We start from the raw sequence: 26936 nt of genomic DNA, 5'->3' as shown, positions 1-26936 counted from the left end.
CACTATCATTGCCTAAACCATTTACTGTAGTATGGCACTATCATTGCCTAGACCATTTACTGTAGTATGGCACTATCATTGCCTAAACCATTTATTGTAGTATGACACTATCATTGCCTAGACCATTTACTGTAGTATGGCACTATCATTGCCTAGACCATTTACTGTAGTATGGCACTATCATTGCCTAAACCATTTATTGTAGTATGACACTATCATTGCCTAAACCATTTACTGTAGTATGACACTATCATTGCCTAAACCATTTACTGTAGTATGGCACTATCATTGCCTAGACCATTTATTGTAGTATGACACTATCATTGCCTAGATCATTTACTGTAGTATGACACTATCATTGCCTAGACCATTTAATGTAGTATGGCACTATCATTGCCTAGACCATTTAATGTAGTATGGCACTATCATTGCCTAGACCATTTACTGTAGTATGACACTATCATTGCCTAGACCATTTAATGTAGTATGACACTATCATTGCCTAGACCATTTACTGTAGTATGACACTATCATTGCCTAGACCATTTACTGTAGTATGACACTATCATTGCCTAGACCATTTACTGTAGTATGGCACTATCATTGCCTAGACCATTTAATGTAGTATGGCACTATCATTGCCTAGACCATTTACTGTAGTATGGCACTATCATTGCCTAGATCATTTACTGTAGTATGGCACTATCATTGCCTAGACCATTTACTGTAGTATGACACTATCATTGCCTAGACCATTTACTGTAGTATGGCACTATCATTGCCTAGACCATTTAATGTAGTATGGCACTATCATTGCCTAGACCATTTACTGTAGTATGGCACTGTCATTGCCTAGACCATTTACTGTAGTATGACACTATCATTGCCTAGACCATTTACTGTAGTATGACACTATCATTGTCTAGACCATTTACTGTAGTATGACACTATCATTGCCTAGACCATTTAATGTAGTATGGCACTATCATTGCCTAGACCATTTACTGTAGTATGGCACTATCATTGCCTAGATCATTTACTGTAGTATGGCACTATCATTGCCTAGACCATTTACTGTAGTATGACACTATCATTGCCTAGACCATTTACTGTAGTATGGCACTATCATTGCCTAGACCATTTACTGTAGTATGGCACTATCATTGCCTAGACCATTTATTGTAGTACGGTATGGCACTATCATTGCCTAGACCATTTACTGTAGTATGACACTATCATTGCCTAGACCATTTACTGTAGTATGGCACTATCATTGCCTAGACCATTTAATGTAGTATGACACTATCATTGCCTAAACCATTTATTGTAGTATGACACAATCATTGCCTAGACCATTTACTGTAGTATGACACTATCATTGCCTAAACCATTTACTGTAGTATGACACTATCATTGCCTAAACCATTTACTGTAGTATGGCACTATCATTGCCTAGACCATTTACTGTAGTATGGCACTATCATTGCCTAAACCATTTATTGTAGTATGACACTATCATTGCCTAGACCATTTACTGTAGTATGGCACTATCATTGCCTAGACCATTTACTGTAGTATGGCACTATCATTGCCTAAACCATTTATTGTAGTATGACACTATCATTGCCTAAACCATTTACTGTAGTATGACACTATCATTGCCTAAACCATTTACTGTAGTATGGCACTATCATTGCCTAGACCATTTATTGTAGTATGACACTATCATTGCCTAGATCATTTACTGTAGTATGACACTATCATTGCCTAGACCATTTAATGTAGTATGGCACTATCATTGCCTAGACCATTTAATGTAGTATGGCACTATCATTGCCTAGACCATTTACTGTAGTATGACACTATCATTGCCTAGACCATTTAATGTAGTATGACACTATCATTGCCTAGACCATTTACTGTAGTATGACACTATCATTGCCTAGACCATTTACTGTAGTATGACACTATCATTGCCTAGACCATTTACTGTAGTATGACACTATCATTGCCTAGACCATTTACTGTAGTATGACACTATCATTGCCTAGACCATTTACTGTAGTATGACACTATCATTGCCTAGACCATTTACTGTAGTATGGCACTATCATTGCCTAGACCATTTACTGTAGTATGACACTATCATTGCCTAGACCATTTACTGTAGTATGACACTATCATTGCCTAGACCATTTACTGTAGTATGGCACTATCATTGCCTAGACCATTTACTGTAGTATGACACTATCATTGCCTAGACCATTTACTGTAGTATGACACTATCATTGCCTAGACCATTTACTGTAGTATGACACTATCATTGCCTAGACCATTTACTGTAGTATGACACTATCATTGCCTAGACCATTTACTGTAGTATGACACTATCATTGCCTAGACCATTTACTGTAGTATGACACTATCATTGCCTAGACCATTTACTGTAGTATGACACTATCATTGCCTAGACCATTTACTGTAGTATGACACTATCATTGCCTAGACCATTTACTGTAGTATGGCACTATCATTGCCTAAACCATTTACTGTAGTATGGCACTATCATTGCCTAGACCATTTACTGTAGTATGACACTATCATTGCCTAGACCATTTAATGTAGTATGACACTATCATTGCCTAGACCATTTACTGTAGTATGACACTATCATTGCCTAGACCATTTACTGTAGTATGGCACTATCATTGCCTAAACCATTTACTGTAGTATGGCACTATCATTGCCTAGACCATTTACTGTAGTATGACACTATCATTGCCTAGACCATTTACTGTAGTATGGCACTATCATTGCCTAGACCATTTAATGTAGTATGACACTATCATTGCCTAAACCATTTATTGTAGTATGACACAATCATTGCCTAGACCATTTACTGTAGTATGACACTATCATTGCCTAAACCATTTACTGTAGTATGACACTATCATTGCCTAAACCATTTACTGTAGTATGACACTATCATTGCCTAGACCATTTATTGTAGTATGGCACTATCATTGCCTAGACCATTTACTGTAGTATGAACAATATCATTGCCTAGACCATTTACTGTAGTATGACACTATCATTGCCTAAACCATTTAATGTAGTATGACACTATCATTGCCTAGACCATTTACTGTAGTATGACACTATCATTGCCTAGACCATTTATTGTAGTATGACACTATCATTGCCTAGACCATTTACTGTAGTATGGCACTATCATTGCCTAGACCATTTACTGTAGTATGACACTATCATTGCCTAGACCATTTACTGTAGTATGGCACTATCATTGCCTAGACCATTTACTGTAGTATGGCACTATCATTGCCTAAACCATTTACTGTAGTATGGCACTATCATTGCCTAGACCATTTACTGTAGTATGACACTATCATTGCCTAGACCATTTACTGTAGTATGGCACTATCATTGCCTAGACCATTTACTGTAGTATGACACTATCATTGCCTAGACCATTTACTGTAGTATGGCACTATCATTGCCTAGACCATTTACTGTAGTATGGCACTATCATTGCCTAGACCATTTACTGTAGTATGGCACTATCATTGCCTAGACCATTTACTGTAGTATGACACTATCATTGCCTAGACCATTTACTGTAGTATGGCACTATCATTGCCTAAACCATTTAATGTAGTATGACACTATCATTGCCTAGACCATTTACTGTAGTATGGCACTATCATTGCCTAGACCATTTATTGTAGTATGGCACTATCATTGCCTAGACCATTTACTGTAGTATGACACTATCATTGCCTAGACCATTTACTGTAGTATGGCACTATCATTGCCTAGACCATTTACTGTAGTATGACACTATCATTGCCTAGACCATTTACTGTAGTATGACACTATCATTGCCTAGACCATTTACTGTAGTATGACACTATCATTGCCTAGACCATTTACTGTAGTATGACACTATCATTGCCTAGACCATTTACTGTAGTATGACACTATCATTGCCTAGACCATTTACTGTAGTATGGCACTATCATTGCCTAAACCATTTAATGTAGTATGGCACTATCATTGCTTAGACCATTTACTGTAGTATGGCACTATCATTGCCTAGACCATTTATTGTAGTATGACACTATCATTGCCTAGACCATTTACTGTAGTATGACACTATCATTGCCTAGACCATTTACTGTAGTATGACACTATCATTGCCTAGACCATTTACTGTAGTATGACACTATCATTGCCTAGACCATTTACTGTAGTATGACACTATCATTGCCTAGACCATTTACTGTAGTATGGCACTATCATTGCCTAAACCATTTAATGTAGTATGGCACTATCATTGCCTAGACCATTTACTGTAGTATGGCACTATCATTGCCTAGACCATTTACTGTAGTATGACACTATCATTGCCTAGACCATTTACTGTAGTATGGCACTATCATTGCCTAGACCATTTACTGTAGTATGGCACTATCATTGCCTAAACCATTTACTGTAGTATGGCACTATCATTGCCTAGACCATTTACTGTAGTATGACACTATCATTGCCTAGACCATTTACTGTAGTATGGCACTATCATTGCCTAGACCATTTACTGTAGTATGACACTATCATTGCCTAGACCATTTACTGTAGTATGGCACTATCATTGCCTAGACCATTTACTGTAGTATGGCACTATCATTGCCTAGACCATTTACTGTAGTATGGCACTATCATTGCCTAGACCATTTACTGTAGTATGACACTATCATTGCCTAGACCATTTACTGTAGTATGGCACTATCATTGCCTAAACCATTTAATGTAGTATGACACTATCATTGCCTAGACCATTTACTGTAGTATGGCACTATCATTGCCTAGACCATTTATTGTAGTATGGCACTATCATTGCCTAGACCATTTACTGTAGTATGACACTATCATTGCCTAGACCATTTACTGTAGTATGGCACTATCATTGCCTAGACCATTTACTGTAGTATGACACTATCATTGCCTAGACCATTTACTGTAGTATGACACTATCATTGCCTAGACCATTTACTGTAGTATGACACTATCATTGCCTAGACCATTTACTGTAGTATGACACTATCATTGCCTAGACCATTTACTGTAGTATGACACTATCATTGCCTAGACCATTTACTGTAGTATGGCACTATCATTGCCTAAACCATTTAATGTAGTATGGCACTATCATTGCTTAGACCATTTACTGTAGTATGGCACTATCATTGCCTAGACCATTTATTGTAGTATGACACTATCATTGCCTAGACCATTTACTGTAGTATGACACTATCATTGCCTAGACCATTTACTGTAGTATGACACTATCATTGCCTAGACCATTTACTGTAGTATGACACTATCATTGCCTAGACCATTTACTGTAGTATGACACTATCATTGCCTAGACCATTTACTGTAGTATGGCACTATCATTGCCTAAACCATTTAATGTAGTATGGCACTATCATTGCCTAGACCATTTACTGTAGTATGGCACTATCATTGCCTAGACCATTTAATGTAGTATGGCACTATCATTGCCTAGACCATTTATTGTAGTATGACACTATCATTGCCTAGACCATTTACTGTAGTATGAACAATATCATTGCTTAGACCATTTTGCCAAAGCAAACACCTGTTAAATGATATAAACTCACTACTCCAGTCATGGTACGCCTAGAAAGAAACAATGATCTTGATGAACACACAACCACACTTGAAATAGAAAAAACTATATATGATACTTTATAATAGTTTATAGTTTAAGTAATTCCATGAATCTGTAAAAAACAATCCATAATATCAATAAACACCCTGGATCAGGAAGATCTTTCATTGGGAGTGTTCTTATATTAGTTTTAAATTAAGGTAGAGATGCAGGTTCATGGGCATTCTGAGTGAATATTTTTTTTTGCCTTTTCTTACCCAGACAGTCTTGGCTAGACTGTGTTCAAATTTCGGAGCTTTGTCGATGTTGGATCATACTCAAAAAAACTATTTTAAAATATAGGGAACCCAGGTACGCGTATGTGATTAAAAGCCCCGAAAGTTTGTTTGCGCTGCTCTTTGATTGACAAGTCACTGTTGACATACCGGTATGCAAATGTGTTGCTGGCCTCAGTTACGGAGCAGCGGTGTGTAACTTCCTGTCCTTGCGCCATCAACTAGCCTCGCAAACTACAGAAAAAAACAGACAAGACGTAGACGCTTCAAGCATGCAAGCTGAATGAAACAAAACATACAGTTGTAAATGATAAGTAAACTTTTTCACTCTTATCTCGCAACATGTCGTCAACTTCTCGCCTGGCAGCTTCCAGTGGTATACTGTTAACAAATTATATTTTTTATTTATTTTCATAAAGGAGGAAGGCCCGATAGCACGATTTCATTTTTGGCGTTGTGGATGAAACTAAAAATTTTTCCACATATTTTTTTTCTCTGAAGGCATTTTAACACTGAAGTAAAATTTGTCGTTTTGCTGTAATGATCACCGTGCCCTGCATTGCAATGCAATGGACAAACACCACTGCTGTTGCTGTCATCTATAATTAACTTTTCAATATACACAAACGTATAATGCTCGGTTAATTAAAAATAAAAAATACCCTGGATATTTCTGAAAAATCGGCAACGAGATGCTGTTTTTAAACACTGCGGAAAAATCACAGACTCTGCGATGCCATCTTGGTTACCTTAATCGGAAACCCCCTTGTCAGCTAGCCTGCATAGGTAGCGATGTCGCAAAGTATGTTGTACGTACGTGTTCGGCGACCTCTGGTACTATGGCACTCTATGAATGAAGTATTTCCAGAGGTCATAGTTCGTTTAATTTTCATCGACCCGTCTTCTCTGTAGTTGAATGAAACCTGCCTCGATTTACTATAGTTTCCCTTCCAATGCAACTTCATTTTGAAAATGTGTCACCGACGTTTGGGTGATTGAGTAGTGAAAACTGTGAATAGCTGCTGAGTAGTCAAATATTAGGTTCATTTCAACTGGGTCGTCTAACTTCGCACAGTTCATTTGACCGGGAATCGTGGAAACTGCGTCATACAAAGTATTTTTTTAAAGGTTTGAGGGAAGGTAAATTTAGACCCAACCCACCCAATGGCGATCGCTATGTTTATATAACTGTATGAATATTTCCTCGGCTTTACGTAATCCATTGTGCCCCTCCTTCAGTGGGATTGATAAGACGACGCCATGACAGTTTTCATGCAAGGTTGTGACTTCGTGGACGATTTTTCGTCAGTTTCCCTCGAATTGTAAATATTTTTATTTTATTTTTTTACCTGACGATTTAACATCAGCAAGTTTCAATGTATGGTGTATTTCTATGAGTCTTTCACACATATGAAGCGAATTATTCGTTTTTATCACTTTTTTTACAAAATGGTGATTATCTCGGTTTCACTCAAAATTTCAACTTTAAAACTATTTAACTTCTAGACGGCTCATTTGTTTTCAATGAAATTTTCAGGGGTCATTATTCAGGTTCATCCTAAGTAAATGGTTTTGTATGGTTTCACCTTCTTCACTGGAACAGAAACAATAGAGCTGCCAATTAGCGGCTCTGTTAAAGGGGAACCGCTCAATCCCTTGGATTGCACCAAGTGCTCATGGGTAATTAACTCCGCCTCTGTCCACTGAGTAAATGAATGCTTATCTTTCCCCCTGTACCGCTAATCCCACAAAACAACAACTGATATAAACATCCTAAGAACGGATTACAATTTACTTGTTTAAATATAACATAGCAATTGAATTTCAAACAAATACAGAGCAGTCTTCATGTGCCATGATTTGAAACATCGCGCACTTGGTAATTTATACATCGTTGGAAAAATATGACGCGGAACTAATTCAAGTTGATGATGGCCAACAAGAAAAGGCGGCAGTCCACCGGATACACACGACAAGACTGTTGCTGAACGGTCCTGAAGAAAATACGCCGACTCAAGTTTATTTGCCTGTTTCCGTTGCGTCGGTCTATTGACGGTACTGATTTTGTATACAGTAAACCTGAGAACGAAACTTCCTATGCAGATTCTGTATACATACTACTCCTCCAGACTGCTAATATAACAAGTGTGAAAACACGAAGTCGATGACTTCGGTTTCATATTTCTGTCACAAATCGGTAAACACAACGTGTATTTACTATTGCCCTCAAATTTCCATATAATATTGACTAATTGGTAGAGACGACAATGAAAAGGTTTACTGTATATTATAAGTACATGTTATTATACAGAAATTCTCGTGATAAAATATCAAAATCATTAGTAAAGAAAAGTCGCCGCGACATCACGGGCTTATCTTGTAACCTGTTTACGACACTCCTGTGAGAATCGAAATGTACACGGGTGGTACCAACTTGTATCTCGTGTGAGATTTGAGTTCTTGTGATCTGGTGGGTGAACGTCGGGTTGACTTTACAGTCAAAATCAGATGAGCGGTGAGGGGAGTAGAGCGTTCTGTCAAAACAATTTTACCGTAGTATCAGGGGGAAATTCTCTTCTCTCTGGGTTCTCTACACGTGTCAGGGGGAAATCTCGCCTCGTCTCTATATCTCGTCCCCTTGAGGTACGGGATCGGGAAAGTCACTTTAACTTTACAGTCAAATAAGACACACACAACAAAATACGTTTCAGCTCTCGTCTTAGTCGGTCAATCGAGCACTCTATAAGACACGGCGCCCTGGGGAAAAGTCCCCAAGACTATCGCAAGGCTGAACCAAGACTCTCTTAAACTGCGTCAACACTCGCCCCAGGGCTCTCCAGGACTGCACTCGACTGCGTCTCTCGTGGTGTACTCCCCAAGACCAACTCAAAACTCTCTTTATTCATTTTCAAAACTTTAACCAATTACAATGCAGTAAAAAGACTCGTAACCTTCAATCATAAAGCCAATCACACTAAGTACTGAATACGTCATATCTTTTGATTAATCGTTCACTACATTAATAACTATGAAGATAAACGGACAGAATTAATAGTCTAAATAGCGGCGGTTATCTGGTAATTAGTTCCAAATCACTGAGCCAAGTTCCGTCCAAAACTTCAAATAGGCCTAAACGATGACAGACATAACACAGCAATTCGCTAATAATCAGCTAATTAAGTCGGTTAACAGATACGCAAAAACAAATTCATGACAGTAGACTCAATTTTAACGACCATTCTGCAGCGTTGTATTTATTATAAACAAGAATCCAAAAATAGAATATAAATACACACATACACTCGATTAAATTTTCTGGACATATATGCGACGCATGAACGAAAATTATCTATTGCAAAAGATATGATTTGGAACTGCCTGTGACGTGTTATCTGAGTGCCGTTTTGTCTTACAGTCAAATACAGAAACAAAAACTGATTTATTTTCTTATGCCAAGACCTGGTTGTTCATGCATTTCAAGCATGGCGTATTTACTTCTTGTACTCTGTGGTGTGTGCTGTGGAAACATCTGATTTCGCGGTTTTGAGCTGTCGAAGTATTTCGCGAAAAATAAAACAAAGGGTAACACCATACGAAGCAGTCAGGCCAATATCTTGTTGATATCCGAAACTTGGAACCTCTAACAGAACGGTTATTTCCTGCATGCCTACCAGTATTACACAACTACCATTTGCATCTCATTGCAGTCTGACACTTATTCACTGTACCCCTTATACAAAAAGTTTCATCCCTTAGAAAACGCAAGTGTTTGCCGTACGATCAAAAGAAAAATGTCCACATAGTAGTAACCAACATCGTTCTGGCGTTCCTAACACTGCATTGCTTCGTAGCAAATAATCACGGTAGCGCAATCCGACCATGCTACGTTTCATAATTATTATTATTACTTGGTAGTGATTATTAATAAGGTACAAAAAGTAAACTCATTGAATTGTTCTGAAATGCAAGTAAATTTCAATTTAGTTTCATCGTAAGCGAATGATTCCGGTCGCATGCAGATGCTCGACACCTTATAGGTCAAATCGCTAATCAGCCAGTCAAAATACTCGGTGATGCCAACATGTTAAAATTACCAAAACGGAGGAGATTTGCCGATGTTCCAGCTTGATCTTTTACCCCTGGTTTTGATGGGAAGACGGCATGTTTTTTTTTGAAATCAAAACATTATTTGTTTTCGATGATAAACTGACCGTTTGAAGACTAATTTAATATTTTTACGGTGATAACAGCTCATTGTCGAAGCGAAGCTATTAAACCACAATAAACATCGTACTCTTGAATCGGCGTCAATGACTACGGTAAAATTTGTAAGGTTGTGGGTCAGGAGTGAGTGTTGTTTTGACTTGGGTATTGTGTTTTACATTCCAACAAGAAATTTTTGCGTGGTTTTATTTTTGCGCTTTTGGACTCACCGCGAAATTAAAACCAAGCGAATGATTTCTACTTCTACATTCAATTTATTGCAATGGATATCCAAAAGTCCGTAACCTAATGTTATTGAAATTGTTTACTGTCTTACATTGTCATGTCCCAGTGTTACCGATGGTTAGACCATGGAGGTGGTTAGACATAGACAAACTACGTAACGATAATGCTGTTTGTAAATCAACAAGCTTTGTAGATTGAATAAACATCTAGGGGATTTACATTTTCGTTTACTCAAACTGTGATTGACAGAAATTTTGCATACATTAGCCACCATTTTAAACTCGTGATTTTCACTGGTCGCGGCATGTTTCGACCGAAAATAACAACATGTATACATCAAAAGTCCAACCAGACGAGTGTAATCACTAGCGTACATATTCATGCCCCCGTGGATATGTATTTGGAACCACAGCTTGATCTCCAAACATCGTAAATGGCACATTTCACGGAGCTCCCGCCACGATGTGAGCAGCTTGGTTCGGATTAGCATACTAATACGGTGGCCATCTTGACCCTTATTTATAGTATCGGTTCCCCTTTAATTGTGAACGATTTATAAATGGTGAATGTTTCAAAGAGCGCTGTGTGAACACTTTTCAATGGGAACACTAATAAATAAGCCATTATGATCCTGGTAAACAGAAGTTTTAGATAAGTGTTTTTAAATCAAAATCAGGGTATGCATTCAAAAGTTAAATAGTTTTAAGTGCACTTTCACCTAAAATGCATGATTTTAACCCAAAATCCACACCACTTAATATGGTATCATAGTACATTATTGTAAACCATAGAACCTGAAAGTTTAAATAAAACTCTTTCAAATGATATATAACTTGATTGGTAAAAGTTATATTTTACTCATGTAATTACAGTAAATAGAGCCAATTAAAAATATAGTCTCCCAACCTGCATCTCTACCTTAATTAATTTACTTACCGGTAGTAAGCAATTAATTAATTAACACAAAAAAGTAATTTCAGTGCACATCAAGTTGTCTGGTTAGCACAAACATTGACCTAAACCATAAATTATTTATTACATTCTTTTTGACTTCCATGTGCGAAGCACTAAATGGGAGTCTTTGCAGTTAGTGTGTGTGTGTGTGTATGTGTGTCCGACTGTTCCACTGCTATCTCAAGAACCATACATCGGTTTTTGATGAAACTTGGTGCATAGATGCTCTGGGCCAATGCGCAGATTTGATTAGGTTTTGGTAAAAATCCATGCTCGTTAATTACCTAATTTGCATGATAATTAGCTAATTTTTAGCTGTTCTATGACTGTTCCACTGATATCTAAAGAACCACTCATTGGATTTTGATGAAACTTGGTACATAGATGCTCTGAACTAATGCTAGGTTTTGATTAGGTTTTGGTTAAAATCCATGCTCGTTAATTACCTAATTTGCATGATAATTAGCTAATTTTTAGCTGTTCTATGACTGTTCCACTGATATCTAAAGAACCACTCATTGGATTTTGATGAAACTTGGTACATAGATGCTCTGAACTAATGCTAGGTTTTGATTAGGTTTTGGTTAAAATCCATGCTCGTTAATTACCTAATTTGCATGATAATTAGCTAATTTTTAGCTGTTCTATGACTGTTCCACTGATATCTAAAGAACCACTCATTGGATTTTGATGAAACTTGGTACATAGATGCTCTGAACATATGCGCAGATTTGATTAGTTTTTGGTAAAAATCCGTGCATATTAATTACCTAATTTGCATGATAATTAGCTATTTTTTAGTGGTTCCATGACTGTTCCACTGATATCTAAACAACCACTCATTGGATTTTGATGAAACTTGGTACATAGATTTTCTGAACTAATGCTAGGTTTTGATTAGTTTTTGGTAATAATTCGTGGATACTAATTACCTAATTTGCATAATGATTAGTCAATTTTCGGTTTTTCACATTTCAATGAAACTTGGTACATAGATGTCATATGACACTGCACAGACCTGATAGTTTTTATGGTAATATCAGTACATGTAATTACCTAATTTGCACAATTAATTAATTTTCAGCTTTTGATATAAGTAGTGAGCATTACATTTCAATGAAACTTGGTACTTACATACTCAATAATTGTGCATATTAATTACCTAATTTGCATAATTAATTTTCAGCTTTTCTACTGATATCTAAATTACTAATCATCACATTTCAATGAATCTAAAATTATGCAGAGACCCAATTAGTTTTTGGTAAATATTTGTGCATATTAATCACCTAATTTGCATAATTAACCAATTTCCAACTTTCACACTGATATCTCAGGTACTACCGTAATCATCAGATATCAATGAATGTTTATACATGGATGTTGTAGGACAATAGACAGACCTGGATAATTGTGGGTTAATATCTGTACATATTAATTACCCAATTTGCATAATTAACCAATTTTAAGCTTTCACACTGATATCTAAAGTACTAATTTCCATTTTAATGAAACTTAGTACAAAGATGCTCTAGGACAATGTACAAACCTAATTAGTTTGGGGTAAAACTCTGTTCATATTATTTCCCCAATTAGCATAATAATTCATAATTTTTTGGTTCTAATCACATTTCAATTAAACTTGGTACATAGAGTTTTTGTTATATTGCGCAGACCTCATTAGTTTTACAATCAAATCTGTTCATGTTAATTTTCTGATTTGCATAATTAGTTTTCAGCTAAGTAATTTCAAATTATATTTAATGTGTCTCTAATACTCTCAGCACATGGGAGTTCTTTCTAAGCTTTCTTTGATTTAAGTTTAAGTTCTGATTACTCAACCATGACTTTCATCTTCCATAATTATTACACTCTTAAAATGTAGAAATAATAATGTATATGGTTCAGTCAATGGTGTGCGATTTCTTGTAGTCCTCGAATGATGATAATTTTGAAGATGGTGCAATATTTGTGTGATTAAAACATATAGATAGATTCATGGCTACTTGGCACAATAATATGATGTTAATATGACATGTGATTTACCCCAATTACAGACTTTATTGTCCATTTGAGATTGTCTTAATTGTTTTATAATAATCACAAATAGTAAAAACTGTGACACTTCCTCTTCTGCTGGTGCCTCCCACATTGTCCTAACTCTGAACATATTAAACTGTGCATCCTACTTATTTCTTGTCAGTTTTATGGCTTTGCACCATAAATGTTCTACACTTTTAAAATTATGATTTGATCAATTTACACTATTAGTGCAAATAATGAGTAAATTTTGTTTGATATCAAGACAAACAAACAATATTTGTATGCAAGATAGATATTGATTATTGTAATAAATTATTAGAATATTATAATAATATTAATTTTTATTTGTTATGCTTTAGAATGAATTCTTATCAAAACATTTCTTTGAAAACAACATATTTTGTACATACATCAAATAGAAACAGCAAAAGTTGATGACTTGAGTCTACTAAAAACTAAAAATTGTGAGAAATTTGTTATTCCTAATTAATCAATTGAATACCAATAAACAATCTTAAATATTGTGTTTCTCTAGATAAACAATTGAAAGTTGTAAGTATTGATTTGGAGAAAAAAAGAAATAGTGCGGAGCATCACACAGAAGAGTATGAAGTAGAAGAACTGGTAGTACGTCGTGGACAAAAATTTCATTTGACTGTATTCTTGAACCAAGAATTTAAAGAAGACAGTCACAAAATTGAACTGGAGCTGAGAGCAGGTGAGTATGGAGGATACTAGTATATTATAAGTTCCCTATGTGGAGGTTAGAGCTGTTAGAGGAGGGTGCCACTCACGCCACCATATCAACCTAAATATCTGATATTTGTGGGTATAACAGATCTGTTCGATTTTACAACTCTAAAGTGACTTCCATGGTCAATGAGAAAAATTGGAACATGGAATCCAGTCAGAGGGGACGTAAAGCTGACTGTCCTGTGTGTTGTTCTGTTTCTCAGTTGCATTTAAATAATTTTGTATCATTGTTGTAATTAGTAGTGGAGATTACAAGTGATAGTAATAACCTCATAGACTATTCTACTCGTTCTATCTTGCATTACAGGGAAACGACCACGTATCAATTATGGCACTAGAGTTCCCATACCACAAGTGACCACATCACAGGAAGACGACTGGGGAATACACGTTGTAAAATTTGAAGGGAACAAAATAGAATGTGTTGTCTACTCTGCCGCTGATTGCCTTGTTACAAAGTATAAACTATTTGTAGAGACGTCAGTGGAAGGAAAAGATGAATTCAGATTTGAGAATCCAGAGGAGTTCTATATGATATTCAATCCTTGGTGTAAAGGTAAATCAAATCATGTCGAAAACACTTGTGTACCAAATTTTGAGTTTGTCTATTTGGTTAGAGCATCGTAAAAACTGTAGTTGAGAGAATAACACTCACACAAGTGAATATGTGGAATGTATACAGGTACAGATCACTCACTTTTAAATCAGCTGGATTGTAATTGTATCCATTTATTGCAGCTGATGATGTTTACATGGAAGATGATAGCAAGCGTAATGAGTACGTCTTGAATGATTTCAATAGATATTACTATGGTAACAGTAGGACGATTGGTGGAAGTTTTTGGTATCAAGGCCAGGTAAAGTTGGATGGTTATGTTTTCTTCACTTAGTTTGTTCTTATTTCAAATTTACATCGAATTGAACAGTATTCATTTGTTTGTTTTTAGTTTGAGGCTGTCATACTGCCATGTGCTCTGCAACTTTTAGACCAATCTGGTATCGCAAAGCGTAACTATTCAAGTCCCATACATGTGGTCAGAGCTCTGTCTGCTGTGGTAAGATTTTTTGTTTTGTCCTTTAAATTTGTTCAAAAGTTAATGTTAATTTTTAATTCTGAAAAATCACAGTTGATTATTGTGTGTTCAATAAGGTATTAGATAACCTGTGTATAGACTTGCATACAGTCTCTTGTTTATTTGTTGGTGTTTTTTTTTCAATAAAAAAACCATGTTATCAGGAAATAAAAACAAGACTTGTGATCTTTGTAGACGCCCTCTCGCGACATCGATAATTTCTGGGTTGACGCGCACACTTCTGATCATGAAGTTTGTGCGAGTGAGTGTTGGTCTGTCAAATCACCAACTGGCAACTCAATTTCTTGACAGGCAAGCGTTTTCTGGCCAGCTTTGAACAGTCTTCTGAGGTTATCTGATTTTTGACTCCCATGTGCCAAGCACACAATGGGAGTCTTTGCAGTTGGTTTGTCTGTATGTGTGTACGTGTGTGTCCGTCTGTTTCACTGCTATCTCAAGAACCTTACATCGGTTTTTGATGGTGGACAATGTACAAACCTGATTACCGTAAAAACTTGATTAATTCGCGGTCTCTATTAATTCGCGCACCCATTTTATTTTCGAACGCTAATTTTTAAATGTATCCTTTTAATTCGCGGCGTTCAAAAACATGTTTAAAGTTGTATCCTATTAATTCGCGGGCCAGAATAAAGTGGATAACTCAGAATATATTGCATGAAGACATTAAAAATATACATTTTGTTTGAGTTTTTATGTTACCAGTACTTGGTGTAGCTGCAATCGCAGATGATCTCCGTCATCACAGCCTTTCAGTTAGCAAGCAGTTTAGGTTCGGTAAAGATTTTACGTGAAAAAAATCATTCCCCCACGACACTACAGATGTTGGGCAAGATTATTACTTAGTCGATAAATATCCATCGGTCAGCACATCGATTACGAATTTCCGTGATGGAAAGCTTAGTACAGGGCTTTTTCGTCGCTGGTCTACAGGGTTGCTTCGACCATGTGTCCGCCATTATTCTATTACTAGTATGTCATTAGACTGGTGCAGTCGGGGCGATTAATTTGTTTTTGTAGTTTAAATAAAATAAAAAAAAATCGCGAAATGGAGGTGTTAGCGCGAATGCGCAGTCGGGGCGATTAATTTGTTTTTGTAGTTTAAATAAAATAAAAAAAAAATCGCGAAATGGAGGTGTTAGCGCGAAATCACCCCGACTGGTTTATTTTGCAGGAAATTCATTGCTATTAAATATTCATGATGCACATATTATAATGAGGTGAGCGCGGAAATACGTGCATAATGAGGTCAACATGGTGAAGGTCACACTGCAGACCCAACATGGCTGCACGTTGAAATTCGAGTTTGTCGTAGTCGTCGTTTCTAATTCATCACAATGTTTAAAAAAGTAACTCGTACTAGTCGTAGAATTAAAAAAATATCGACTGCTACAATCAGCCGACGTCTTCTCGGTCAGAGGTCAGTTGAAGAGACGCTGTGATTGGCTCAGATGATTGTCAATTAGAACACTCATTAACATAACCCGTTGAAAAATCGACGGGTTCCTGCAGTGTCGATAGAGGGCCTTGCAGAGTAAAACAGTCGAGGTGATTTCGCAGTTACAAGGGATTTTGCGCTAACACCTCAATTTCGCAATTTATTTAATTTTATTTAAACTACAAAAACAAATTAATTGCCCCGACTGCGCCAGTCTAGTACGTCATTTAAGTAAACCGCCCTATAGTGCGTAAATTGACGTTTTTGATTGGTCGGGCGATTGACTTCGTGTTACATTTTCATTATACCAGATTCGGTAAAAAACACAGCAGTCATGTACGTTCTATAAATCTAACCTTGCACACATAATCTTGTACTGATGTATTTTTTATCCAAGAAAGACGTTTTCAAGCTGGGTGGCCCGAATTTAAATATCAATGGAGGTCATTGCCCAATGCCGCACGTAATTCAAACGGTTAAAAAAAAAAAACTAATTATCATGAAAGCAATACATTACGAAGTTGAAATATTCAGAGCCGGTACAATATTGTAAACAAATTTGCGTAATTAGAAAAGCAGTGCACTAAGTAAACGACGTTGATATATTCAAAGCCAGTACAGAGTTGCATACAAGTTGCGTAATTACAGTACCTTCGGATATAATAACAATTTTACTAGATTGACGCGCGGGGCTTGAAAGAAAAAAGGTTGCTAAGGTAACGCGCCAGTTCAGTGCGTGACTTGAGGTCAAACTTCGGTCAACACACACTTGATGTCAGCATCGTCGCGCAGCAAGTTTCGCAAAGAAGTACTTGAAGTTCAATTGCGTCCCAAAATGATGTCGCTGATCACTCCGTTGTCGCAGCGTGTGTTGTGTCATGTCCATGATGCACCCCGTTTCGACTTTGGCTTGCTTTTCCTTCTTAGTGCATGCTCTTGTTCACGTAAAATGCGACCTCTCACCAATGTATTGAAACACTTTGAATTTATACTTTGCATGATTATATTTGGTCAACGCGAAACATTATTTTCTGAGACCATTTTTAACAGCGCAGGGTTATTTTTCCAGACAAGATGGGCTTTGTAATGTCTGCCATAACATCGCCCAGTCGATGCCTAGAAAAATAAAAAAAGGCAGTGCAGCCAGACGGCTACTTTGTAGCCACGTGTTCATTGTTTGTTTGTGTACAAAGTGAGCTTTGCCATTTCACTGTTTCATTTCAAGTGTAACATGGTGCGTGGTCCTTGACGCAGTGCGTGTTCTCTGCCCGACTATTCGCCATGAATGTCGCTAGCCACGAGTCTCAGAGGCACTAAAAAAACGTCCTGTAATTGTGTTCATTGGAAAACAAAACAAATCACTAATAAATTTATGAAAACAGCTGCTTTTTGAATCGATCTAAAAGTACTCTTTTAATTCGCGCACCAAAAACCAATAATTTCCGTTTTTACGCTATTAATTCGTGCACTTGAAAAAATAATTAATTTTACTACCGCGAATTAATCGAGTTTTTACGGTAATTTGGGGTTAAAATCTGTTCATATTAATTCCTTATTAGCATAATAATTCATAATTTTTTGGTTCTAATCACATTTCAATAAAACTTGGTACATAGATGGTCTGTTACTTTGTGCAGACCTCATTAGTTTTACACTCAAATCTGTTAATATTAATTTTCTGATTTGCATAATTAGTTTTTAGCTTTTCCATCAATATCTCAAGTACAAGTAATTTTGAATTATTTTTAATGTGTCCCCAATACTCTCAGCACATGGGGAGTTCTTTCTAAGCTTTCTTTGATTCTATCTTTGACCAAACATACAATACAAATGCATTCTCTTTGTTAATACAACAGTTGTGAAGCTTGTTAGCATACACTTGCCTGCTATTGACAGCCATCTTTAAAGGAATTGTGATGTCATTGAAATGCTCATTAATATTATTAGCAAGGGACACGGGTCTCTTGTTTGTTTCGTGATAACCTGGCTTTTCCCCATATTTTATTTTATTAAAAAAAAAATGCTAAAAATTAATGTATGAATGCTACATTACCTTATTTTCAAAATAACAACAACCATATCTAACTGTACATGTAATCTAATTGTACTGTACAAGTGATTTCAGTCAGAGTTTATGACATCATAAACATGGTTTAATGCCTAACATTCTAATGTTGTGTATAGTGCCACTATTTGTGTTTGTTTTTCTAATACCTAATACTAAAAACATTTTTCTGTGCAAATTTCCCAATTCTGCCTTCGACCCAAGTTTCTTTTTTTATCAACCATTTACTTTGCTTTTAAAAACAATGATTATGTTAATACACAATACACATGTACGTGATATTCATTTTATTCACAAATGCAATATGTGATATATACATTTTATTTTATTTGATGAAAACAAAACAAAACTACACTCACATATCACAGTATGACACAACACAAGGTACAAAAGTCTATCTATTTATACCAATTGTTTTTATAATTACGATCAAGGGATACATGTATGTATTTTTCTGCTTTAAAGTCATTCTGAGGTTTTGTTTATGTGAATTTTATTTCATATAATTCAAATTTGACAAAAGTAGTAGGTGCTTCCATGTGAATTATACCTAGTTGCGTTAAATATGATATCCATATTCTTAGGTAATCTGTAATTTCAGGAATAATTGTTTATGTGTAACACTTTGTTGAATTAAATACACTTTTAGTTGAATAGCCAAGATGATAATGGTGTCCTGGAAGGTAATTGGTCTGGTGATTACGAGGACGGTACTGAACCGACAGACTGGGCTGGTAGTGTAGCTATACTACAGCAATATGTAGACACTGGTAAACCAGTCAAGTACGGGCAGTGTTGGGTTTTCGCTGGATTATTTACTACAGGTGGGTCAAGTATGGGTGATTATTACTTTATGCACAATTAATGAGGTCATAGTTGTTAGCACATTCTTTAATGGACAACCAGGACATAAAATGGGACCAGTTTAAGTGAATTACACTGCCCCGAGGATAACAAGATGGTTTAAAACAGAATGCATCCAAATGATGAGCATTTGTCAGTCTCACAGCAATAATGTCATTGTACAATACAATTTAAAATAAAAGACGATACATTTTTGCCGAAAGAAAGTTTGTTCTTGAATTGAATGATAGCAATTAATGCATTCAGTCCACAGGATAGAACCATATGAAATGTCACATTGTTGTATTGTATGCTGACTGTAATTCAGTATAAATCAAGATATTTATTCGTTGTTATATGATATATTTCAGTATAAATCAAGATATTTATTCGTTGTTATATGATATATTTCAGTATTAAGAGCTCTAGGAATACCAGCACGTACCGTCACCAACTTTGAGTCTGCCCATGATACTGACGGTAACCTGACATTAGACTATCATTATAGTGAAGACGGAGAACCCTTAGAAGACCTCAATGATGATAGTGTTTGGTAAGAATCATGATGCAACCAAGAATTTTTTCATAGAAACTATGATTTGAGTTTTCCTTCAATGTATCATTAAGTTGCCAAATGGTGAAGCAACTCTGTCATCCAAACTAGATGTACCTATATTGCCTGCACTATGTGCAGTTCAAATGTGAACATTGTTCACAGTAATTTGTCATCAAAAAAAAAACCTTGAACCAAACACATGTTTTTGAATTTGTTTGCATGTAAAGTTTAAGACATTGAGATACTAGTATATCCTTGCTAAGGGAAACATGCGTAAAATGCTATTTATGAATCGAACTCAAAGTGTAGTATTTAATGTTACCTATTTATTCTGCGGCGAAGAAGGGGGCACACTGTTGACAAAAAAAATAAACAGGATTAAGGTAACCTGCTTTGATGGCTCCATGGTGAACCCGCAGATACAGTAGTACACTATAAATTTACAAAAGATTGAATGCTAAAATCTGCAACTAAATAAACATTATATAAGAGTTGAGAACTACATGAAAACACACAGTAGGGGCTGTCAATACTCAAGCTAAATGAATAAAGGAGTAAATGTGTTGAATAAAATAATATAAAGTCAACTAGATTACTGTAAATACTGTGCCTGGTATTTCTTAATGATATTGAGTTCAGTGATGCAATCACAACAAACACAATTCTTACATTATAAATTAACATGATTGAATGCAATGCAATTCTATCATTATGTCTTGAAGGAATTTCCATGTGTGGAATGACTGTTGGATGGCAAGACCTGATTTGCCAGCAGGCTACGGTGGATGGCAAGCAGCTGACGCAACACCTCAGGAAACCAGTGAGGGTGTGTAATACATTGTGGAGGGGAGGGTTAATCCAATGATTAGTCATCGTCCGGACGTAGAGGTCTTATACTTTTACCTCTGTGCATCTGCACCTGTATCTTAGACATGCCTAGGCTGATTACAATTAACTTCACTCATACATTTGTTTTCATGATCAAATTCAAAATGGCCAAATGGCGACAATTTTAGGCATTCATATGTTTTTGGAACCAAATCTCAGTCGTGCATGGACGTATTTTATTCAAACTAGGTACGTCCATTGAACACAATGAACTTGATGCATGAATGCTATTTTAGGAGCATATCTCTGACATGCTTTGACCAATCACATTCTAACTTTTCATTTCACAATCCAATTTAAAATGATGACAATTTCTGCTATTTTTGAAACAGATTTCTATCATATATAGATAAACAGATATTTTATCAGCTTTATCTATACATTTTCAGATTAAAATGGCCGACTGACTGGCAATGACCTGTGACATGAACCTATCACATATTCATAGTGGCCATATCAAAGTCACACATTTATGCCATTCTAGAACCAGGTCATATATGGACAGATTTTGTTTAAACTTTAGTACATACTATACATCATCGTTGAGGCAAGTCATTTTGTTTTACAGACCAGTTTGAAAATCACTGAGAAATTATACACCATGTTACATATATTGATATGCATTCATTTAAAGTTCTGATTCAAAATGACTGACTGTCAGATTTGCTTAATATTGGGCAAAGGGGACTCATGTCAATAACTTTTTACAGGAATATTTCGTACTGGTCCTGCTTCCTTGGCTGCTATCAAGAATGGAGACGTCTATCTGGGATACGATACTAAGTTTATATTTGCTGAAGTAAACGCAGAGTCGGTCAATTGGATAGTATCAAAAGATAAACAAGTAAGTGTTCTTGTTCACCTAAAATATTACTCATGTAGGAGTAGTATTGTGTCAGGAGTCTCAACAACTAGCCTAAAGTACAGTGAAAGTTTTCAATAACTTTTCACCAACCATGGTTGTCAGGCAGTGTAAGTGCCCAGATATTCACTCCCAATAATTTCTTACCTGCAGCCATATATATGCTGCTATTCACATTACACCATGCAAATGAAACAGGATATATTTTTATTAAAGTGATTATGTTTTATACTATTATACTATGTTTCTATAGTTACCAGAACCAGTGGATGTGGATCCATTTAAAATCGGTAAAAATATGAGTACCAAGGCAGTAGACAGCGATGACAGAGAGGATGTAACTCTACAGTATAAACACCCAGAAGGTAGGATTATTCCCTCCAATAGAAAGACAGGTTTCATATTCCCTCCAATAGAAAGACATGTATCATATTTCCTCCAATAGAAAGACAGGTTTCATATTCCCTCCAATAGAAAGACAGGTTTCATATTCCCTCCAATAGAAAGACATGTATCATATTTCTTCCAATAGAAAGACAGGTTTCATATTTCCTCCAATAGAAAGACAGGTTTCATATTTCCTCCAATAGAAAGACAGGTTTCATATTTCCTCCAATAGAAAGACAGGTTTCATATTCCCTCCAATAGAAAGACATGTATCATATTTCCTCCAATAGAAAGACATGTATCATATTTCCTCCAATAGAAAGACAGGTTTCATATTTCCTCCAATAGAAAGACATGTATCATATTTCCTCCAATAGAAAGACATGTATCATATTTCCTCCAATAGAAAGATATAATATATACCGGTAGAACAAATGGTATCAATTCATCCAATAGAAAGACGTACATCGTATTCGTCTATTGAAAGTTCTAACACTTGATTTATGCAATTTCTTGCCAGGTTCAGACCGTGAAAGACTGTCTGTATTATCTGCAATCAAGCATGTAAAATCTGCAAAGAAACTCCATAAAGACATTAAAAAAGACGCAAGATTTGAGGTGGACATACCTGACGAATTGATGATTGGTAAACCAGTTGATGTTAAAATCAAGATCACTAATGACCACATGACTGATTCTCGTGAAGTAGTTACCACGGTAACATGCAATACAGTTTATTACACAGGTGTCAAAGCACATAGAGTGAAGGTCGATAAGGAGACTCTGAAAATAGGCCCTGGGGAAAGTAAGTTCACTTTTGAGATGACAAACTGAACCAGTATTTTAATCAGTATTTCTTACAACATTGTGTTTTCAGCAAATTGCTTAAAATTTATTGATTCATTTATTTTTCCAGCCATTACTCATGGGCTAACAATTGAAGTATCAGATTATCAGTATCTGCTGACAGAATGTGCTGCTTTAAAATTCTTCATCATGGCTGGTGTGAAAGATACTAAACAGACATTTGCTGGAAATTTTGACTTTAGATTCCGCAAACCTGATCTGGAAGTCACAGTGAGTAGGATATTATATGATCCATCCACATACTTTTTTTATTGTGTATCAAACTCAAAATATGCTATTATAAACTACGATGACAGGTTGAACTCAAATCAAATTAGGTTTAGCCTTTACTAATAATACAGCGTAATAATTATCACAATTTTAATGGTAGTGTCAACATACAAGAAATTGGAAGCATTCTCCTACTACGATGTCACCCTGGTGATTTTATGCAAATGAGGACTGACAAGGAGCCTCTTTGTGAAATACAATAAATGACTTTTCAAATTTTGTTTTCAATAAAACATGGTATCTTGGAAAGGATTTGTTCAAATTTGATACAAACATGTCCATTCATTTTGTGTTTTAATCCAAAATAACCAACTGGCAGCCATCTTGTATTTCTCCTCAAATTGTCCATGACAATCATACCGGTATATCTCTGTACACCAGTCTAGACAAAGGAAATTCAGTTGGGATATAAAAAAATGCATAAATGGCATATCCTGTTTAATTTCTGACTAATATTTCAATTTTTTGAAGAGTCATTTATTGACTCCTGTGTGCGGAGCACAAAAAGGGAGTCTTTGCAGTTAGTTAGTGTGTGTGTGTCTGTCTGTCTGTTTCACTGATATCTCAAGAACCATACATTGATTTTTTATGAAACTTGGTGCATAGATGCTTTGGGCCAATGTGCAGATTTGATTAGGTTTTGGTAAATATCTGTGCATTATTAATTACCTAATTTTCGGCTTTTCCACTGATATCTCAAGTACTAATCATCACAATTCAATAAAACTTGGTACATAGATGTCATAGGACACTGCACAAACCTGATAGTTTTTAGGGTAATATCAGTACATATTAATTACCTAATTTTCAGCTTTTGATATTTCAAGTAGTAATAATCACATTTCAATGACACTTGGTACATAGTTACTCAAGGACTGTGCAGACCCCCGATTAGTTTTGGGGTAAATATTTGGCATAATTAGTTAATTTTCAGCTTTTTGCCTGATATCTCAAGTACTAATCATCATATTTCAATGAGACTTGCTACATAGATCTTCTAGGACTATGTTCCACTGATATATAAAGAACCACAAATTTGTTTTTAAGCGAACTATGCAGAGACCCAATTAGTTTTTGGTAAATATTTATGCTTATTAACCACTGATATCTCAATTACTAATCATCACATTTGAATACAATTTGGTACATAATGCTCTAGAACAATAGAAATTGTTCATATTAATTCTCTAATTAGCATAATAATTCATATATTAGTTGCCTGATTTACATAATTAGTTTTCAGTTTTTCCATCAATATCTCATGTACAAGTAATTTTGAATTAATTTTTAATGTGTCTTCAATACTCAGCACACGGGAGTTCTTTCTAAGCTTTCTTTGATTTGTCCCTGTTCGAAAACCAAGACTTATGGACTTTGTGCATCTGGACCTATATCTTAGACATGCCTGGACTGATTACATTCAAACTTTGTACATCAATTTGTTTCACGATGGCCGAATGGCAACCATTTTTGTGTTGACAAATTATCAAGAATTTATGGATGGTTTTTGTTCAAACTTGGTGCATATGGTTGGAAATTATGGGACCTTGATGCACGTCATTCTGTTTATTTAGATCAGATTTAAAATGGCTGACTGGTGGCCATTTTGTTTTAATTAATGCGGTTCTAGAGCTGTACCTCAGCCAATTATTCGCTCTCAATTACTAACTATGCTTTCGGTCCATATAACTTCTTTTTTTTGGCATCAATAGCATTTCTCCCAATTCCGACTGTCAATAACAGAGACCTATTTTTGACACATCTCGATCATTCCTGAAAGTGTACTTGCTCATTAATATTTGTTTTATCACAGATTGACCCCTCTGGTGAGCTGACAATAGGAGATCCCTTCAAAGCTACTGTCATGTTCACCAATCCACTGCCGATCACTTTACAGTTCTGTTCATTTCGACTTGAAGGAGCTGGTATCGATGGACAGATTAGAAAAACTGTCAGGTAAGATAGGCATGATTAATTTTTTTTGAAAGTCATATAGACTTGTCATAAAAATTGTATGATCTGCAGAAAACATCGTAAGGGCTTTGGGGTTTGTACAGTTCAGATTCATCAAATAAATCTTGAGCGATAAGTGGAATATTAAAGGATGCTTATCCTCTAAAAAAGAAACTCCCTAAGATACTAAACATTTATCTCTTTTTTTTTTGCAGAAATGTGCCAAGTGGCAAAGACACTGAATTAGAAGTGAAACTGACACCAGTCAAAACTGGTCGCCGTAAATTATTGGCTAGTTTTCACTCAAAACAGCTCAGTGGTGTGACTGGCATGGCAAGTCTAGAAATAGTAGCAGCAGAATAGCCTAAAGCAATGAGCAGAATAAAAATAAGTTCATATGGTGGTGAACAGGCATTTATCTTTCAGCACATAACAATTTTGGAAAAACAATTTTTTTTTTTTTTTCACTTGAGACTACGCCACCATGCAAACTTATTCTATACAACAGTTCAAATAAAGACCATTTTTGTAGTCCATCACTGCCATGTATGTTTGGCAAAAGCACAATTTTATTTCTACTTTATATCAATATTTTAACAAGAAGTTTACAGTCTTTGGTAGTATCTGTTAATTTGGGGCACACCATTATTCTGAGGATGAATAAACATTTTGGGGCAGATTCGTTTTCCTTCTTGTTCTGTTTGAGAGAGGCATATGTGGAGAGAAATTATCCTTCTAATTATAAATTGCTGCCCCCCTCTAAAATAATGGTGCTATCCCTCAGAGTTTGTATTGTACCATATATTCTCTATTTTTGACTCTCACTCTGCACAATGATAAAACCAAGTCTGTTTGGTCCAAATTTAACATATAAATAAACTGGTGGAAAAGGTTAATAATTGCTTCCAATATGGTAACAATTTTAGACAAAAACAAAGAAATATGATTGAAAATAAAATAAGTTGTTAATATCATAACTATTAAACTTAGTATAATTGCCTGAAATGGCTGTTGAAAATATTCGAACGAAGCAAAAAACCTAAATTCTGAGTGAAAACCGTACCATACTCGTTGCTGTCTATTATAACAAAAGCAGTGCCTTCACCATTTCTATGGAAACCCAATAAATTGCTCTCAGGAACATGAATTACTCAGACTCCTTTGAAACGAAGAACTGAAATAAAATAACAAAATTATATCAAATAATTAGAATTTTGGGAATATATATATATATAGGATGTAATTTCTTATGAAATGCACAAATTATATACCTACTAGTAATACAAAAAGTTTTACTTCTAGTTTAGATACCAAAATAAGTTATGCTTCTTAGCACACATGTGGAAATGTTTGTTTTGTTGATCCAAGTAAATCTTATTATTGAAACGTCATCACTGCTTCCTAGAACAAGAAGCAAAACTTTTTTTTTTGGTCTTACATAAATTAATATCATTACAATGTCCATAGCGTTAGAAAAATCCTTTGGATTTTTCGTGGTCTGGAAAGTCTTTGAGTTGTCTTTAAATTTC

At 35.6% G+C, this 26936-nt stretch overlaps 2 protein-coding genes across 2 annotated transcripts in view; one reads left to right on the top strand and one right to left on the bottom strand.

Annotated features, from left to right (window-relative positions):
* The window catches only part of LOC100369068 (protein-glutamine gamma-glutamyltransferase K-like), a 33907-nt gene extending 7821 nt beyond the window's left edge, over window positions 1-26086 (top strand). The window contains exons 2-14 of the mRNA XM_002732157.4: window positions 13970-14152; window positions 14495-14743; window positions 14926-15044; window positions 15135-15242; window positions 19431-19605; window positions 20039-20177; window positions 20903-21006; window positions 21779-21912; window positions 22184-22295; window positions 22838-23122; window positions 23234-23394; window positions 25268-25410; window positions 25623-26086. Of these exons, the coding sequence (XP_002732203.1) occupies window positions 13970-14152; window positions 14495-14743; window positions 14926-15044; window positions 15135-15242; window positions 19431-19605; window positions 20039-20177; window positions 20903-21006; window positions 21779-21912; window positions 22184-22295; window positions 22838-23122; window positions 23234-23394; window positions 25268-25410; window positions 25623-25770 (2060 nt within the window). The 3' untranslated portion in view covers window positions 25771-26086. The remainder of the gene's footprint in view (window positions 1-13969; window positions 14153-14494; window positions 14744-14925; window positions 15045-15134; window positions 15243-19430; window positions 19606-20038; window positions 20178-20902; window positions 21007-21778; window positions 21913-22183; window positions 22296-22837; window positions 23123-23233; window positions 23395-25267; window positions 25411-25622) is intronic.
* Window positions 26087-26355: 269 nt separating this feature from the next.
* Window positions 26356-26936, bottom strand: part of LOC100369213 (ATP-dependent DNA helicase DDX11-like) — a 54548-nt gene continuing 53967 nt past the window's right edge. The window contains exon 22 of the mRNA XM_085498166.1: window positions 26356-26581. Within this exon, the coding sequence (XP_085354292.1) occupies window positions 26555-26581 (27 nt within the window). The 3' untranslated portion in view covers window positions 26356-26554. The remainder of the gene's footprint in view (window positions 26582-26936) is intronic.

Source organism: Saccoglossus kowalevskii, chromosome 4 (genome assembly GCF_978046115.1).
Source record: "Saccoglossus kowalevskii chromosome 4, keSacKowa6.1, whole genome shotgun sequence".
NCBI classification, from domain to species: domain Eukaryota; kingdom Metazoa; phylum Hemichordata; class Enteropneusta; family Harrimaniidae; genus Saccoglossus; species Saccoglossus kowalevskii.
This window is presented reverse-complemented; position numbering and strand designations above follow the sequence as displayed.